Below are 16079 nucleotides of genomic sequence, written 5' to 3'. Positions count from 1 at the left end.
TTACAGCGAAAGCACAACATATGATTATGTTAGGTCATAGCAGAGTCAAAAAAAAACACACAGCCATTTTTCCAGCCAAAGATAGGAGTCACAAAAAGCAGAAATATAGATAAAATTAATCACTAACCTTTGATGATCTTCATCAGATGACACTCATAGGACATCATGTTACACAATACATGTATGTTTTGTTCGATAATGTGCATATTTATATCCAAAAATCTCTGTTTACATTGTCGCGTTACGTACAGTAATGTTTTGATACACTAAATATTCACTTACCTTTTGATCTTCATCAGAAGGCACTCCCAGGAATCCCAGTTCGACAATAAATTACTGATTTGTTCCATAAAGCCCATTTAGCCACTTGTTGTTAGCATGTTCAGCCCAGTAATCCATCTTCATGAGGTGCGAGCATTTCCTCCAGACAAAAACTCAAAAAGTTCTGTTACAGGTTGTATGATATCTGCAATCATTCTTTAGTATGTTTTTAACATAAATCATCAATAAGGTTCCAACCGGAGAATTTAATTGTCTGAAGAAAAGCATTAGAACGGGAGCTAACTCTCTTGTGACCGCGTGTCATGAGACGGAGGCTCTCTGCCAGACCACTCACTAAAAGAGCTTCTATGAGCCCCTCCTTTATAGTAGAGTCCTAAAACCAGTATCTAAAGACGGCGACATCTAGTGGAATCCCTAGGAAGTGAAAGCACATCCATATCTAACAGGGATTTCAATAGGCACTGTTTTGAAAATCGATTTCTCACTTCCTGTTTGGATTTCTTCTCAGGTTTTTGCTTGCCATATGAGTTCTGTTATACTCAGACATCATTCAACCAGTTTTAGAAACTTCAGTGTTTTCTATCCAATACTACTAATAATATGCATATATTAGCATCTGGGACAGAGTAGGAGGCAGTTCAGTTGTGGCACGCTATTCATCCAAAAGTGAAAATGCTACCCCCTACCCCAAAAGAGTTAACCCCGGTGTCCTGGGTAAATTCCCACGCTGTCCCTCATACCATCATTGTCACCTAATCATCCACAGCTTACAATTGGCTCATTCATCCCCTTCATCTCCCCTGTAACTATTCCCCAGGTCGTTGCTGTAAATGAGAACGTGTTCTCAGTCCACTTACCTGGTATATTAATGGTAAAAAAAAAGTGTTTTTTGGGCATAAATGTCTTCTCAAACATGTGAGCTTTCATGTGCCTTAATAACGAACATGTATACCATCTGTAAATACGAATAACATTGATAAATTACGAGCCTTGTTGTTTAAGCCACAGAAAAAGTTGAGAACCTTCCCACTAGCCATGATTGGTTGAGATAATGAGTGCCATATTCAAGGAGTCAGTCTGTGTTGTTAATCCTGTCGAACGTAACTTTATATAAAATGTATTGTGTAGTGGAGCTGCATACGTGGTGTTCTCCACTTTCTGGAGGCTCAAGTTTTGAAATCAGTGGAATTAGAGTATGATAGCTAAAGAGATGGCGAAAACACCTGTCTCCAGATTACATCTTCAAATTAAGGGCAACCGTGGTATGGCATTCCTAACAGAGAGATGCGTCCATGATGCATGTTGATTTATGTAGCAAAGATTGTCTACTGTTAGTTAGCTACATTTTCAGTTATTACACGTTTCTAATTTTGACAAAGTGGTTCCATTTTAAGCTAATTTGTACTGTTAGCTAGCTAGCTAATGTTAGCTAGGGTTAGGGTCGTTTTTCAGTCTCTCGGTCCCTGCTTTGATGTACCTGTACTGACCTCGCCTTCTGGATGATAGCAGGGTGAACAGGCAGTGGCTTGGCTGGTTGTTGTCCTTGATGATCTTTTTGGCCTTCCTGTGACATCGGGTGGTGTAGGTGTCCTGGAGGGCAGGTAGTTTGCCCCCGGTGATGCGTTGTGCAGACCACACCACTCTCTGGAGAGCCTTGTGGTTGAGGGCGGTGCAGTTGCCGTACCAGGCAGTGATACAGCCCGACAGGATGCTCTCGATTGTGCATCTGTAAAAGTTAATGAGGGTTTTAGGTGACAAGCCAAATTTCTTCAGCCTCCCGAGGTTGAAGAGGTGCTGTTGCACATTCTTCACCACGCTGTCTGTGTGTGGACATTTCAGTTTGCCTGTGATGTTACAACTGTCCACCCTATCCACTACTGGCATTTGATGCGGTCGGCATTTGATTGTAAGGAATTCTAGGTCAGGTGAACGAAAGGGCTTGCGTTCCTATGTTGTTCTGATTACACCGTGAGTCGTTAATCATAAGGCATACACCCCCGCCCTTATTCTTACCAGAGAGATGTTTGTTTCTGTCGGCGCGATGCATGAAGAAACCGGGTGGCTGTACTGACTCTGACAACGTATCCCGAGTGAGCCATGCTTCCGTGAAACAGAATGTTACAATCTCTGTCTCTCTGGAAGGCAACTCGTCCCCTAATTTTGTCCACCTTGTTGTCCAGAGATTGGACATTGGCGAGTAGTATACTCAGAAGTGGTGGATGGTGTGCTCGCCTCCTAAGTCTGACCAGTAGGCCGCTTCCTCTGCCTCTCCTGCGGCGACCACGTTGTTTTGGGTTAGCCTCTGGGATAAGATCCCATGTCCAGGGTGGAAGTCCGAACAAAGTATCCGCTTTGGGAGAGTCGTTTTCCTGGTCGTAATGTTGGTAAGTTGACGTCCCTTTTATTTCCAATAGCTCTTCCCTGCTGTATGTAATAACACTTGAGGTTTTCTACACTGTAAGAAATAATACATTTAAAAAAATACTGCGTAGTTTCCTAAGGAACTGAAGTGAGGCCACCATCTCTGTTGACGCCATCTTGCTAATAGTTAGTCTTAGTCTCATGTTTGCTAGCTAACATTGGACCTGGTTGGTTAGCTCCCAGCACTGTGGCATTGTTGCCATTTGTTCATTGTTGTTTAACTAGTTAACCTCTTGCTCCTACCTGACACGCAGGCGTCCCATATGGACATCTGGAAATGCAAATGCGCTACGCTAAATGCTAATAGTACTAGTTAAAACTCAAACGTTCATTAAAATACACATGCAGGGTATTGAATTAAAGCTACACTCGTTGTGAATCCAGACAACAAGTCAGATTTTTAAAATGCTTTTCGGCAAAAGCATGAGAAGCTATTATCTGATAGCATGTAACACCCCAAAAGACCCGCAGGGGACGTAAACAAAATAATTAGCATAGTCGGCGCTACACAAACCGCACAAATAAAATATAAAACATTCATTACCTTTGACCATCTTCTTTGTTGGCACTTCTAGATGTCCCATAAACATCACTATTGGGTCTTTTTTTTCGATTAAATCGGTCCATATATAGCCTAAATATCGATCTATGAAGACTGTGTGATAAACGAAAAAAAATAGCGTCTTATAACATAACGTCATTTTTTTAAATTAAAAAAGTCGACGATAAACTGTCACAAAACACTTCGAAATACTTTTGTAATGCAACTTTAGGTATTAGTAAACGTTAATAAGCGATCAAATTGATCACGAGGCGATGTGTATTCTATAGGGGTACGTCTGGAAATAATGTCCGGGTAAATCTCAACCAAGATATCCGGTCCGAGACCTGAAGAAATCGGCTGTCTCTTCTTCGTTTGACCAAGAAACAAAGCCTAGGCAAATGACAAGACTGTTGACATAGTGTGGAAGCTGTAGGAATTGCAATCTCGGCTCCAGGTAATTTGCTTTCCCATAGACAATTCATGCAAGTGTCAGATTTTCCTGCGCTTTTCGATGAAACGCACGTTCCGTTATAGTCACAGCCGTGATTTAACCAGTTTTATAAACGTCTGAGTGTTTTCTATCCACACATACTAATCATATGCATATACTATATTCCTGGCATGAGCAGCAGGGCGCTGAAATGTTGCGCGATTTTTAACAGAATGTTCGAAAAAGTAGGGGGTAGGAGTCGTTGTGTGTCTCTGTCTGTGTGTCGTCGTGTGTCTCTGTCTGTGTGTCTCTGTCTGTGTGTCGTCGTGTGTCTCTGTGTCGTCGTGTGTCTCTGTCTGTGTCTCGTCGTTGTGTGTCTCTGTCTGTGTCTCGTCGTGTGTGTCTCTGTCTGTGTCTCGTCGTGTGTGTCTCTGTCTGTGTCTCGTCGTGTGTCTCTGTCTGTGTCTCGTCGTGTGTGTCTCTGTCTGTGTCTCGTCGTGTGTGTCTCTGTCTGTGTGTCGTCGTGCGTCTCTGTCTGTGTGTCGTCGTGTGTCTCTGTCTGTGTGTCGTCGTGCGTCTCTGTCTGTGTGTCGTCGTGCGTCTCTCTCTGTGTGTCGTCGTGCGTCTCTCTCTGTGTGTCGTCGTGTGTCTCTGTCTGTGTGTCTGTGTCGTCGTGTGTCTCTGTCTGTGTGTCGTCGTGTGTCTCTGTCTGTGTGTCGTCGTGTGTCTCTGTCTGTGTGTCGTCGTGTGTCTCTGTCTGTGTGTCGTCGTGTGTCTCTGTCTGTGTGTCGTCGTGTGTCTCTGTCTGTGTGTCGTTGTGTGTCTCTGTCTGTGTGTCGTTGTGTGTCTCTGTCTGTGTGTCGTTGTGTGTCTCTGTCTGTGTGTCGTTGTGTGTCTCTGTCTGTGTGTCGTTGTGTGTCTCTGTCTTTTTCCCTCTTTCTTTTTGTCTCTTTCCCTCTTTCTCTCTCTTTCTTTCTCTTTCTGTTTCCCTCTTTCTGTTTCCCTCTTTCCCTCTTTCTCTTTCCCTCTTTCTCTTACCGTCTTTCTTTTTGTCTCTTTCTTTTTGTCTCTCTTTCCCTCTTTCTCTGTCTTTCTTTCTCTTTCCCTCTTTCTCTTTCTTTCTCTTTCTGTTTCCCTCTTTCTCTTTCTGTTTCCCTCTTTCTCTTTCCCTCTTTCTCTTTCTGTTTCCCTCTTTCTCTTTCCCTCTTTCTCTTTCTCTTTCTGTTTCCCTCTTTCTGTTTCCCTCTTTCTCTTTCTTTCTCTTTCTCTTTCCCTCTTTCTGTTTCCCTCTTTCTCTTTCTGTTTCCCTCTTTCTCTTCTCTTTTTCTCTTTCTCTTACCCTCTTTCTCTTTCCCTCTTCTCTTTCTCTCTTTCTCTTTCTCTTTCCCTCTTTCTCTTTCCCTCTTTCTCTCTCTTTCTTTCTCTCTTTATCTCTTTCCCTCTTTCTCTCTCTCTTTCTCTCTCTCTTCTCTTTCCCTCTTCTCTTTCCCTCTTTCTCTTTCTCTTTCCCCTCTTTCTCTCTCTTTCTCGCTCTTTCTTTCTCTTTATCTCTCTTTCTCTTTCCCTCTTTCTCTTTCTCTCTTTCCCTCTTTCTCTTTTTCTCTTTCTCTTTCCCTCTTTCTTTCTCTCTCTTTCTTTCTCTCTCTCTTTCTTTCTCTCTTTCTCTTTCCCTCTTTCTCTCTCTTTCTCGCTCTTTCTTTCTCTCTTTCTCTCTTTCTCTTTCTCTCTCTTTCTATTCTCTTTCTCTTTCTCTCTCTTTCTCCCTCTTTCTCTCTTTCTTTCTCTCTCTCTCTATCTTTCTTTCTCTCTCTCTTTCTCTCTCTTTCTGTCTCTTTCACTTTCTCTCTTTCTCTTCCACAGTTTCTCTCTTTCTCTTTCACTTTCTCTCTTTCTCTTCCACAGTTTCTCTCTTTCTCTTTCACTTTCTCTCTTTCTCTTTCACTCTTTCTCTCTTTCTCTTTCACTCTTTCACTCTTCTCTTTCCCTCTTTCTCTTTTTCTCTTTCTCTTTCTCTCTCTTTCTTTCTCTCTCTTTCTCTCTTTCTCTCTCTCTTTCTTTCTCTCTTTCTCTTTCCCTCTTTCTCTCTCTTTCTCGCTCTTTCTTTCTCTCTTTCTTTCTCTCTCTCTCTCTCTCTCTCTTTCTTTCTCTCTCTCTTTCTCGCTTTCTCTTTCACTCTCTCTTTCTCTTTCTCTTTCCCTCTTTCTCTCTCTTTCTCTTTCACTTTCTCTCTTTCTCTTTCACGGTTTCTCTCTTTCTCTTTCACTTTCTCTCTTTCTCTTTCACTCTTTCTCTTTCCCTCTTTCTCTTTCCCTCTTTCTCTTTCCCTCTTCCTCTTTCCCTCTTCCTCTTTCCCTCTTTCTCTTTCTTTCTCTTCCCTCTTTCTCTTTCCCTCTTTCTTTCTCTTTCCCTCTTTCTCTTTCCCTTTTTCTCTCTTTCTCTCTCTTTCTTTCTCTTTCCCTCTCTCTCTTTCTCTTTCCCTCTTTCCCCCTTTCTCTTTCCCTCTTTCTCTCTTTCTTTCTTTCTCTCTGTTTCTTTCTTTCTCTCTTCTTTCACTCTCTTTCTCTTTCCCTCTTTCTTTCTCTCTCTTTCTCTCTCTCTCTCTTTCTTTCTCTCTTTCTTTCTTTCTCTTTCACTCTCTTTCTTTCTTTCTTTCTTTCTCTTTCTCTCTCTCTTTCTCACTTTCTCTTTCACTCTCTCTCTTTCTCTTTCACTCTTTCTCTCTCTCTCTCTTTCTCTTTCACTCTTTCTCTTTCACTCTCTCTTTCCCTCTTTCTCTTTCACTCTTTCACTCTTCTCTTTCTCTCTCTTTCTTTCTCTCTCTTTCCCTTTCTCTCTTTCTCTTTCACACTCTCTTTCTCTCTTTCTCTTTCTCTCTTTCACTCTTTCACTCTCACTTTCTTTCTCTTTCTCTCTCTTTCTCGCTTTCTCTTTCACTCTCTCTCTCTTTCTTTCTCTTTCACTCTCTCTCTCTCTTGCGCTTTCTCTGTCTTTCTCTTTCACTCTTTCTCTTTCCCTCTTTCTCTCTCTTTCTTTCTCTTTCACTCTTCTCTTTCTCTCTCTTTCTCTTTCACTCTTTCTCTTTCACTCTCTTTTTCTCTTTCACTCTTTCTCTCTCTTTCTTTCTCTTTCACTCTTCTCTTTCTCTCTTTCTCTTTCACTCTCTCTTTCTCTCTTTCTCTCTTTCTCTTTCACTCTTTCTCTTTCCCTCTTTCTCTCTCACTCTTTCTCTCTCTTTCTTTCGATCTTTCTTTCTTTCGATCTTTCTTTCTCTCTTTCTCGTTCTCTCTCTCTTTCTATTTTTCTTTTTCTCTCTCTTTCTTTCTCTTTCACTCTCTCTCTTTCTTTCTTTCTCTCTTTCTTTCTCTCTTTTTCTCTTTATCATTTTCTCTTTCTTTCTCTCTTTCTTGTTCTCTCTTTCTTTCTCTCTTTCTCGTTCTCTCTTTTTCTTTCTCTCTTTCTCGTTCTCTCTTTCTTTCTCTTTCTCTCTCTCTCTCTCTCTCTCTTTCTCTTTCTCTTTCTTTCTCTTTTTCTCTCTTTCTTTCTCTCTTTCCTGTTCTCTCTTTCTTTCTCTCTTTCTCGTTCTCTTTTTCTCTCTCTTTCTCTTTCTTTCTATCTTTTTCTGTCTTTCTTTCTCTCTTTCCCATTCTCTCTTTCTTTCTCTCTTTTTCTCTCTCTCTCTCTCTTTCTTTCTCTCTTTCTCTTTTTCTTTCTCTCTTTCTTTCACTCTTTCTCTCTTTATTTCTCTCTTTCTCGTTCTCTTTTTCTCTCTCTTTCTCGTTCTCTTTTTCTCTCTCTTTTTTCTCTCTTTCTCTTTTTCCTTCTCTCTTTCTTTTTCTTTCTTTCGCTCTTTCTTTCTTTCTCGCTTTCTTTCGTTCTCTTTCTCTCTCTCTTTCTTTGACGTAACAATGTACATATTGCTAAAACTTACTTTGGATAATAAGCATACAGTAGAGTACATGTCCAGGTTGATTGGTCTGGTTAATTTTTACATTTTGTCAGGAAATGCAGCTCCGTCTCAGGTTCTGCTGTTGTGCAGTAGTTGCCCAGCCTGCCAGGTTTTCCTGTGTCTACCCTTCTCAATGGCAAGGCTGTGCGCACTGCTCTCTCTCTCTCTCTCTCTCTCTCTCTCTCTCTCTCTCTCTCTCTCTCTCTCTCTCTCTCTCTCTCTCTCTCTCTCTCTCTCTCTCTCTCTCTCTCTCTCTCTCTCTCTCTCTCTCTCTCTCTCTCTCTCTCTCTCTCTCTCTCTCTCTCTCTCTCTCTATGTGTGTGTCATTGTATTTCTCTCTCTCTGTGTTTGTCTCTCTTTGTGTGTCTGTGTAGGAGCCTCCACCACTGTCCCAGAATAACTTTAAGCCAGGGATGAAGCTGGAAGCAGTAGATAAGAAGAACCCCTACCTCATCTGCCCTGCCACCATCGGAGAGGTGAAGGGAGAGGAAGTGTTTGTGATGTTTGATGGGTGGAGGGGGGCGTTTGACTACTGGTGTCAACACCACTCTAGAGATCTCTTCCCAGTTGGATGGTGCTCCGTTACCAAACACAGCCTGCAGAAGCCTGGCAACAGTGGTGAGTGGAGTCCTGTCTTCATCCTGTTAATTTGATTGATTGGTTGGTTGATGGATGGATTTATAGATTGATTTTGGTGGAACAAAAATCTTGAACAGTTTAAAACAATGTACAAGTACAAAGACATTACATAGGATGAAGCATGGAAGAGTTATTAAATCTACTTATTTCCAAAGTGTAGTAGGTAATCCACTTGATACAGGTCTGGTTCATAGTCTACACTTCATTATTAGTGTAGAGGCTGTGTAGAGGCTGTATCCCAGCGTAACTCCTTTCTCAGCCAGTGTAGAGGCTGTATCCCAGCATAACCCTCCTTTCTCAGCCAGTGTAGAGGCTGTATCCCAGCGTAACTCTCTCAGCCAGTGTAGAGGCTGTATCCCAGCATAACCCTCCTTTCTCAGCCAGTGTAGAGGCTGTATCCCAGCGTAACTCCTTTCTCAGCCAGTGTAGAGGCTGTATCCCAGCATAACCCTCCTCTCTCAGCCAGTGTAGAGGCTGTATCCCAGCGTAACGCTCCTTTCTCAGCCAGTGTAGAGGCTGTATCCCAGCATAACTCTCCTTTCTCAGCCAGTTTAGAGGCTGTATCCCAGCGTAACTCTCCTTTCTCAGCCAGTGTAGAGGCTGTATCCCAGCGTAACTCCTTTCTCAGCCAGTGTAGAGGCTGTATCCCAGCGTAACTCTCTCAGGCAGTGTAGAGGCTGTATCCCAGCATAACCCTCCTCTCTCAGCCAGTGTAGAGGCTGTATCCCAGCGTAACGCTCCTTTCTCAGCCAGTGTAGAGGCTGTATCCCAGCATAACTCTCCTTTCTCAGCCAGTTTAGAGGCTGTATCCCAGCGTAACTCTCCTTTCTCAGCCAGTGTAGAGGCTGTATCCCAGCGTAACTCCTTTCTCAGCCAGTGTAGAGGCTGTATCCCAGCGTAACTCTCTCAGGCAGTGTAGAGGCTGTATCCCAGCGTAACTCCTTTCTCAGCCAGTGTAGAGGCTGTATCCCAGCATAACCCTCCTCTCTCAGCCAGTGTAGAGGCTGTATCCCAGCGTAACGCTCCTTTCTCAGCCAGTGTAGAGGCTGTATCCCAGCATAACTCTCCTTTCTCAGCCAGTTTAGAGGCTGTATCCCAGCGTAACTCTCCTTTCTCAGCCAGTGTAGAGGCTGTATCCCAGCGTAACTCCTTTCTCAGCCAGTGTAGAGGCTGTATCCCAGCGTAACTCTCTCAGGCAGTGTAGAGGCTGTATCCCAGCGTAACTCCTTTCTCAGCCAGTGTAGAGGCTGTATCCCAGCATAACTCTCTCAGCCAGTGTAGAAGCTGTATCCCAGCGTAACTCTCTCAGCCAATGTAGAGGCTGTATCCCAGCGTAACTCTCTCAGCCAGTGTAGAGGCTGTATCCCAGCGTAACTCTCCTTTCTCAGCCAGTGTAGAGGCTGTATCCCAGCGTAACTCTCCTCTCTCAGCCAGTGTAGAGGCTGTATCCCAGCATAACTCTCTCAGCCAGTGTAGAGGCTGTATCCCAGCGTAACTCTCTCAACCAGTGTAGAGGCTGTATCCCAGCGTAACTCTCCTCTCTCAGCCAGTGTAGAGGCTGTATCCCAACGTAACTCTCTCAGCCAGTGTAGAGGCTGTATCCCAGCGTAACTCTCCTCTCTCAGCCAGTGTAGAGGCTGTATCCCAGCGTAACTCTCTCAGCCAGTGTAGAGGCTGTATCCCAGCGTAACTCTCCTCTCTCAGCCAGTGTAGAGGCTGTATCCCAGCGTAACTCTCTCAGCCAGTGTAGCGGCTGTATCCCAGCGTAACTCTCTCAGCCAGTGTAGAGGCTGTATCCCAGCGTAACTCCTTTCTCAGCCAGTGTAGAGGCTGTATCCCAGCATAACTCTCCTTTCTCAGCCAGTGTAGAGGCTGTATCCCAGCGTAACTCTCCTTTCTCAGCCAGTGTAGAGGCTGTATCCCAGCGTAACTCTCTCAGCCAGTGTAGAGGCTGTATCCCAGCATAACTCTCCTTTCTCAGCCAGTGTAGAGGCTGTATCCCAGCGTAACTCTCTCAGCCAGTGTAGAGGCTGTATCCCAGCATAACTCTCCTTTCTCAGCCAGTGTAGAGGCTGTATCCCAGCATAACTCCAGCCAGTGTAGAGGCTGTATCCCAGCTCTCCTCTCTCAGCCAGTGTAGAGGCTGTATCCCAGCGTAACTCTCTCAGCCAGTGTAGAGGCTGTATCCCAGCGTAACTCCTTTCTCAGCCAGTGTAGAGGCTGTATCCCAGCGTAACTCTCTCAGCCAGTGTAGAGGCTGTATAACCCAGCCAGTGTAGAAGCGTAACTCCTTTCTCAGCCAGTGTAGAGGCTGTATCCCAGCATAACTCTCCTTTCTCAGCCAGTGTAGAGGCTGTATCCCAGCGTAACTCTCCTTTCTCAGCCAGTGTAGAGGCTGTATCCCAGCGTAACTCTCTCAGCCAGTGTAGAGGCTGTATCCCAGCGTAACTCTCTCAGCCAGTGTAGAGGCTGTATCCCAGCGTAACTCCTTTCTCAGCCAGTGTAGAGGCTGTATCCCAGCATAACTCTCCTTTCTCAGCCAGTGTAGAGGCTGTATCCCAGCGTAACTCTCCTTTCTCAGCCAGTGTAGAGGCTGTATCCCAGCGTAACTCTCTGTAGAGGCTGTAGCCAGTGTAGAGGCTGTATCCCAGCATAACTCTCCTTTCTCAGCCAGTGTAGAGGCTGTATCCCAGCGTAACTCTCTTTCTCAGCTGTAGTGCCAGTAGAGGCTGTATCCCAGCATAACTCTCCTTTCTCAGCCAGTGTAGAGGCTGTATCCCAGCATAACTCTCTCAGCCAGTGTAGAGGCTGTATCCCAGCATAACTCTCCTTTCTCAGCCAGTGTAGAGGCTGTATCCCAGCTGTAACGTAACTCTCAGCCAGTGTAGAGGCTGTAGAGGCTCCCAGCGTAACTCCTTTCTCAGCCAGTGTAGAGGCTGTATCCCAGCGTAACTCTCTCAGCCAGTGTAGAGGCTGTATCCCAGCATAACTCTCCTTTCTCAGCCAGTGTAGAGGCTGTATCCCAGCGTAACTCTCTCAGCCAGTGTAGAGGCTGTATCCCAGCGTAACTCTCTCAGCCAGTGTAGAGGCTGTATCCCAGCGTAACTCTCCTCTCTCAGCCAGTGTAGAGGCTGTATCCCAGCGTAACTCCTTTCTCAGCCAGTGTAGAGGCTGTATCCCAGCGTAACTCTCCTCTCTCAGCCAGTGTAGAGGCTGTATCCCAGCGTAACTCCTTTCTCAGCCAGTGTAGAGGCTGTATCCCAGCGTAACTCTCCTCTCTCAGCCAGTGTAGAGGCTGTATCCCAGCGTAACTCTCTCAGCCAGTGTAGAGGCTGTATCCCAGCGTAACTCTCTCAGCCAGTGTAGAGGCTGTATCCCAGCGTAACTCCTTTCTCAGCCAGTGTAGAGGCTGTATCCCAGCGTAACTCTCCTCTCTCAGCCAGTGTAGAGACTGTATCCCAGCGTAACTCTCCTCTCTCAGCCAGTGTAGAGGCTGTATCCCAGCGTAACTCTCTCAGCCAGTGTAGAGGCTGTATCCCAGCGTAACTCTCCTCTCTCAGCCAGTGTAGAGACTGTATCCCAGCGTAACTCTCCTCTCTCAGCCAGTGTAGAGGCTGTATCCCAGCGTAACTCTCTCAGCCAGTGTAGAGGCTGTATCCCAGCGTAACTCTCCTCTCTCAGCCAGTGTAGAGGCTGTATCCCAGCGTAACTCCTTTCTCAGCCAGTGTAGAGGCTGTATCCCAGCGTAACTCTCCTCTCTCAGCCAGTGTAGAGGCTGTATCCCAGCGTAACTCTCTCAGCCAGTGTAGAGGCTGTATCCCAGCGTAACTCTCTCAGCCAGTGTAGAGGCTGTATCCCAGCGTAACTCCTTTCTCAGCCAGTGTAGAGGCTGTATCCCAGCATAACTCTCCTTTCTCAGCCAGTGTAGAGGCTGTATCCCAGCGTAACTCTCCTTTCTCAGCCAGTGTAGAGGCTGTATCCCAGCGTAACTCTCTCAGCCAGTGTAGAGGCTGTATCCCAGCATAACTCTCCTTTCTCAGCCAGTGTAGAGGCTGTATCCCAGCGTAACTCTCTCAGCCAGTGTAGAGGCTGTATCCCAGCATAACTCTCCTTTCTCAGCCAGTGTAGAGGCTGTATCCCAGCGTAACTCTCTCAGCCAGTGTAGAGGCTGTATCCCAGCGTAACTCTCCTCTCTCAGCCAGTGTAGAGGCTGTATCCCAGCGTAACTCTCTCAGCCAGTGTAGAGGCTGTATCCCAGCGTAACTCTCCTTTCTCAGCCAGTGTAGAGGCTGTATCCCAGCGTAACTCTCTCAGCCAGTGTAAAGGCTGTATCCCAGCATAACTCTCCTTTCTCAGCCAGTGTAGAGGCTGTATCCCAGCGTAACTCTCTCAGCCAGTGTAGAGGCTGTATCCCAGCATAACTCTCCTTTCTCAGCCAGTGTAGAGGCTGTATCCCAGCGTAACTCTCAGCCAGTGTAGAGGCTGTATCCCAGCGTAACTCTCCTCTCTCAGCCAGTGTAGAGGCTGTATCCCAGCGTAACTCTCTCAGCCAGTGTAGAGGCTGTATCCCAGCGTAACTCTCTCAGCCAGTATAGAGGCTGTATCCCAGCGTAACTCTCTCAGCCAGTGTAGAGGCTGTATCCCAGCGTAACTCTCTCAGCCAGTGTAGAGGCTGTATCCCAGCATAACCCTCCTTTCTCAGCCAGTGTAGAGGCTGTATCCCAGCGTAACTCTCTCAGCCAGTGTAGAGGCTGTATCCCAGCGTAACTCTCCTTTCTCAGCCAGTGTAGAGGCTGTATCCCAGCGTAACTCTCCTCTCTCAGCCAGTGTAGAGGCTGTATCCCAGCATAACTCTCTCAGCCAGTGTAGAGGCTGTATCCCAGCGTAACTCTCTCAACCAGTGTAGAGGCTGTATCCCAGCGTAACTCTCCTCTCTCAGCCAGTGTAGAGGCTGTATCCCAGCGTAACTCTCTCAGCCAGTGTAGAGGCTGTATCCCAGCGTAACTCTCCTCTCTCAGCCAGTGTAGAGGCTGTATCCCAGCGTAACTCTCTCAGCCAGTGTAGAGGCTGTATCCCAGCGTAACTCTCCTCTCTCAGCCAGTGTAGAGGCTGTATCCCAGCGTAACTCTCTCAGCCAGTGTAGCGGCTGTATCCCAGCGTAACTCTCTCAGCCAGTGTAGAGGCTGTATCCCAGCGTAACTCCTTTCTCAGCCAGTGTAGAGGCTGTATCCCAGCATAACTCTCCTTTCTCAGCCAGTGTAGAGGCTGTATCCCAGCATAACTCTCCTTTCTCAGCCAGTGTAGAGGCTGTATCCCAGCGTAACTCTCTCAGCCAGTGTAGAGGCTGTATCCCAGCATAACTCTCCTTTCTCAGCCAGTGTAGAGGCTGTATCCCAGCGTAACTCTCTCAGCCAGTGTAGAGGCTGTATCCCAGCATAACTCTCCTTTCTCAGCCAGTGTAGAGGCTGTATCCCAGCATAACTCTCTCAGCCAGTGTAGAGGCTGTATCCCAGCGTAACTCTCCTCTCTCAGCCAGTGTAGAGGCTGTATCCCAGCGTAACTCTCTCAGCCAGTGTAGAGGCTGTATCCCAGCGTAACTCCTTTCTCAGCCAGTGTAGAGGCTGTATCCCAGCGTAACTCTCTCAGCCAGTGTAGAGGCTGTATCCCAGCATAACTCTCCTTTCTCAGCCAGTGTAGAGGCTGTATCCCAGCGTAACTCTCTCAGCCAGTGTAGAGGCTGTATCCCAGCGTAACTCTCTCAGCCAGTGTAGAGGCTGTATCCCAGCGTAACTCTCCTCTCTCAGCCAGTGTAGAGGCTGTATCCCAGCGTAACTCCTTTCTCAGCCAGTGTAGAGGCTGTATCCCAGCGTAACTCTCCTCTCTCAGCCAGTGTAGAGGCTGTATCCCAGCGTAACTCCTTTCTCAGCCAGTGTAGAGGCTGTATCCCAGCGTAACTCTCCTCTCTCAGCCAGTGTAGAGGCTGTATCCCAGCGTAACTCTCTCAGCCAGTGTAGAGGCTGTATCCCAGCGTAACTCTCTCAGCCAGTGTAGAGGCTGTATCCCAGCGTAACTCCTTTCTCATCCAGTGTAGAGGCTGTATCCCAGCGTAACTCTCCTCTCTCAGCCAGTGTAGAGACTGTATCCCAGCGTAACTCTCCTCTCTCAGCCAGTGTAGAGGCTGTATCCCAGCGTAACTCTCCTTTCTCAGCCAGTGTAGAGGCTGTATCCCAGCGTAACTCTCTCAGCCAGTGTAGAGGCTGTATCCCAGCATAACTCTCCTTTCTCAGCCAGTGTAGAGGCTGTATCCCAGCGTAACTCTCTCAGCCAGTGTAGAGGCTGTATCCCAGCGTAACTCTCCTCTCTCAGCCAGTGTAGAGGCTGTATCCCAGCGTAACTCCTTTCTCAGCCAGTGTAGAGGCTGTATCCCAGCGTAACTCTCCTCTCTCAGCCAGTGTAGAGGCTGTATCCCAGCGTAACTCTCTCAGCCAGTGTAGAGGCTGTATCCCAGCGTAACTCTCTCAGCCAGTGTAGAGGCTGTATCCCAGCGTAACTCTCCTCTCTCAGCCAGTGTAGAGGCTGTATCCCAGCGTAACTCTCTCAGCCAGTGTAGAGGCTGTATCCCAGCGTAACTCTCCTTTCTCAGCCAGTGTAGAGGCTGTATCCCAGCGTAACTCTCTCAGCCAGTGTAAAGGCTGTATCCCAGCATAACTCTCCTTTCTCAGCCAGTGTAGAGGCTGTATCCCAGCGTAACTCTCTCAGCCAGTGTAGAGGCTGTATCCCAGCATAACTCTCCTTTCTCAGCCAGTGTAGAGGCTGTATCCCAGCGTAACTCTCAGCCAGTGTAGAGGCTGTATCCCAGCGTAACTCTCCTCTCTCAGCCAGTGTAGAGGCTGTATCCCAGCGTAACTCTCTCAGCCAGTGTAGAGGCTGTATCCCAGCGTAACTCTCTCAGCCAGTATAGAGGCTGTATCCCAGCGTAACTCTCTCAGCCAGTGTAGAGGCTGTATCCCAGCGTAACTCTCCTCTCTCAGCCAGTGTAGAGGCTGTATCTCAGCGTAACTCTCCTCTCTCAGCCAGTGTAGAGGCTGTATCCCAGCGTAACTCTCTCAGCCAGTGTAGAGGCTGTATCCCAGCGTAACTCTCCTCTCTCAGCCAGTGTAGAAGCTGTATCCCAGCGTAACTCTCTCAGCCAGTGTAGAGGCTGTATCCCAGCGTAACTCTCTCAGCCAGTGTAGAGGCTGTATCCCAGCGTAACTCCTTTCTCAGCCAGTGTAGAGGCTGTATCCCAGCGTAACTCTCTCAGCCAGTGTAGAGGCTGTATCCCAGCGTAACTCTCTCAGCCAGTGTAGAGGCTGTATCCCAGCATAACCCTCCTTTCTCAGCCAGTGTAGAGGATGTATCCCAGCGTAACTCTCCTTTCTCAGCCAGTGTAGAGGCTGTATCCCAGCGTAACTCCTTTCTCAGCCAGTGTAGAGGCTGTATCCCAGCGTAACTCTCCTCTCTCAGCCAGTGTAGAGGCTGTATCCCAGCGTAACTCTCCTTTCTCAGCCAGTGTAGAGGCTGTATCCCAGCGTAACTCCTTTCTCAGCCAATGTAGAGGCTGTATCCCAGCGTAACTCTCTCAGCCAGTGTAGAGGCTGTATCCCAGCGTAACTCTCTCAGCCAGTGTAGAGGCTGTATCCCAGCATAACCCTCCTCTCTCAGCCAGTTTAGAGGCTGTATCCCAGCGTAACTCTCCTTTCTCAGCCAGTGTAGAGGCTGTATCCCAGCGTAACTCCTTTCTCAGCCAGTGTAGAGGCTGTATCCCAGCGTAACTC

General features: G+C 46.9%; 1 protein-coding gene across 15 annotated transcripts in view; it reads left to right on the top strand.

The window, feature by feature from the left end:
• LOC118376315 (sex comb on midleg-like protein 2) overlaps positions 1–16079 on the top strand; it is an 83898-nt gene that overhangs the window by 25956 nt on the left and 41863 nt on the right. For all 15 annotated transcript variants that reach the window (XM_052468941.1, XM_052468888.1, XM_052468892.1 and 12 more), the window contains one exon: positions 7998–8241. In XM_052468941.1, coding sequence (XP_052324901.1) covers positions 7998–8241 — 244 coding nt within the window. The remainder of the gene's footprint in view (positions 1–7997; positions 8242–16079) is intronic.

This window comes from Oncorhynchus keta, chromosome 1 (genome assembly GCF_023373465.1).
Source record: "Oncorhynchus keta strain PuntledgeMale-10-30-2019 chromosome 1, Oket_V2, whole genome shotgun sequence".
NCBI lineage: Eukaryota > Metazoa > Chordata > Actinopteri > Salmoniformes > Salmonidae > Oncorhynchus > Oncorhynchus keta.
The sequence above is the reverse complement of the archived record's forward strand: the minus strand, read 5'-3'. Positions and strand labels throughout refer to the sequence as shown.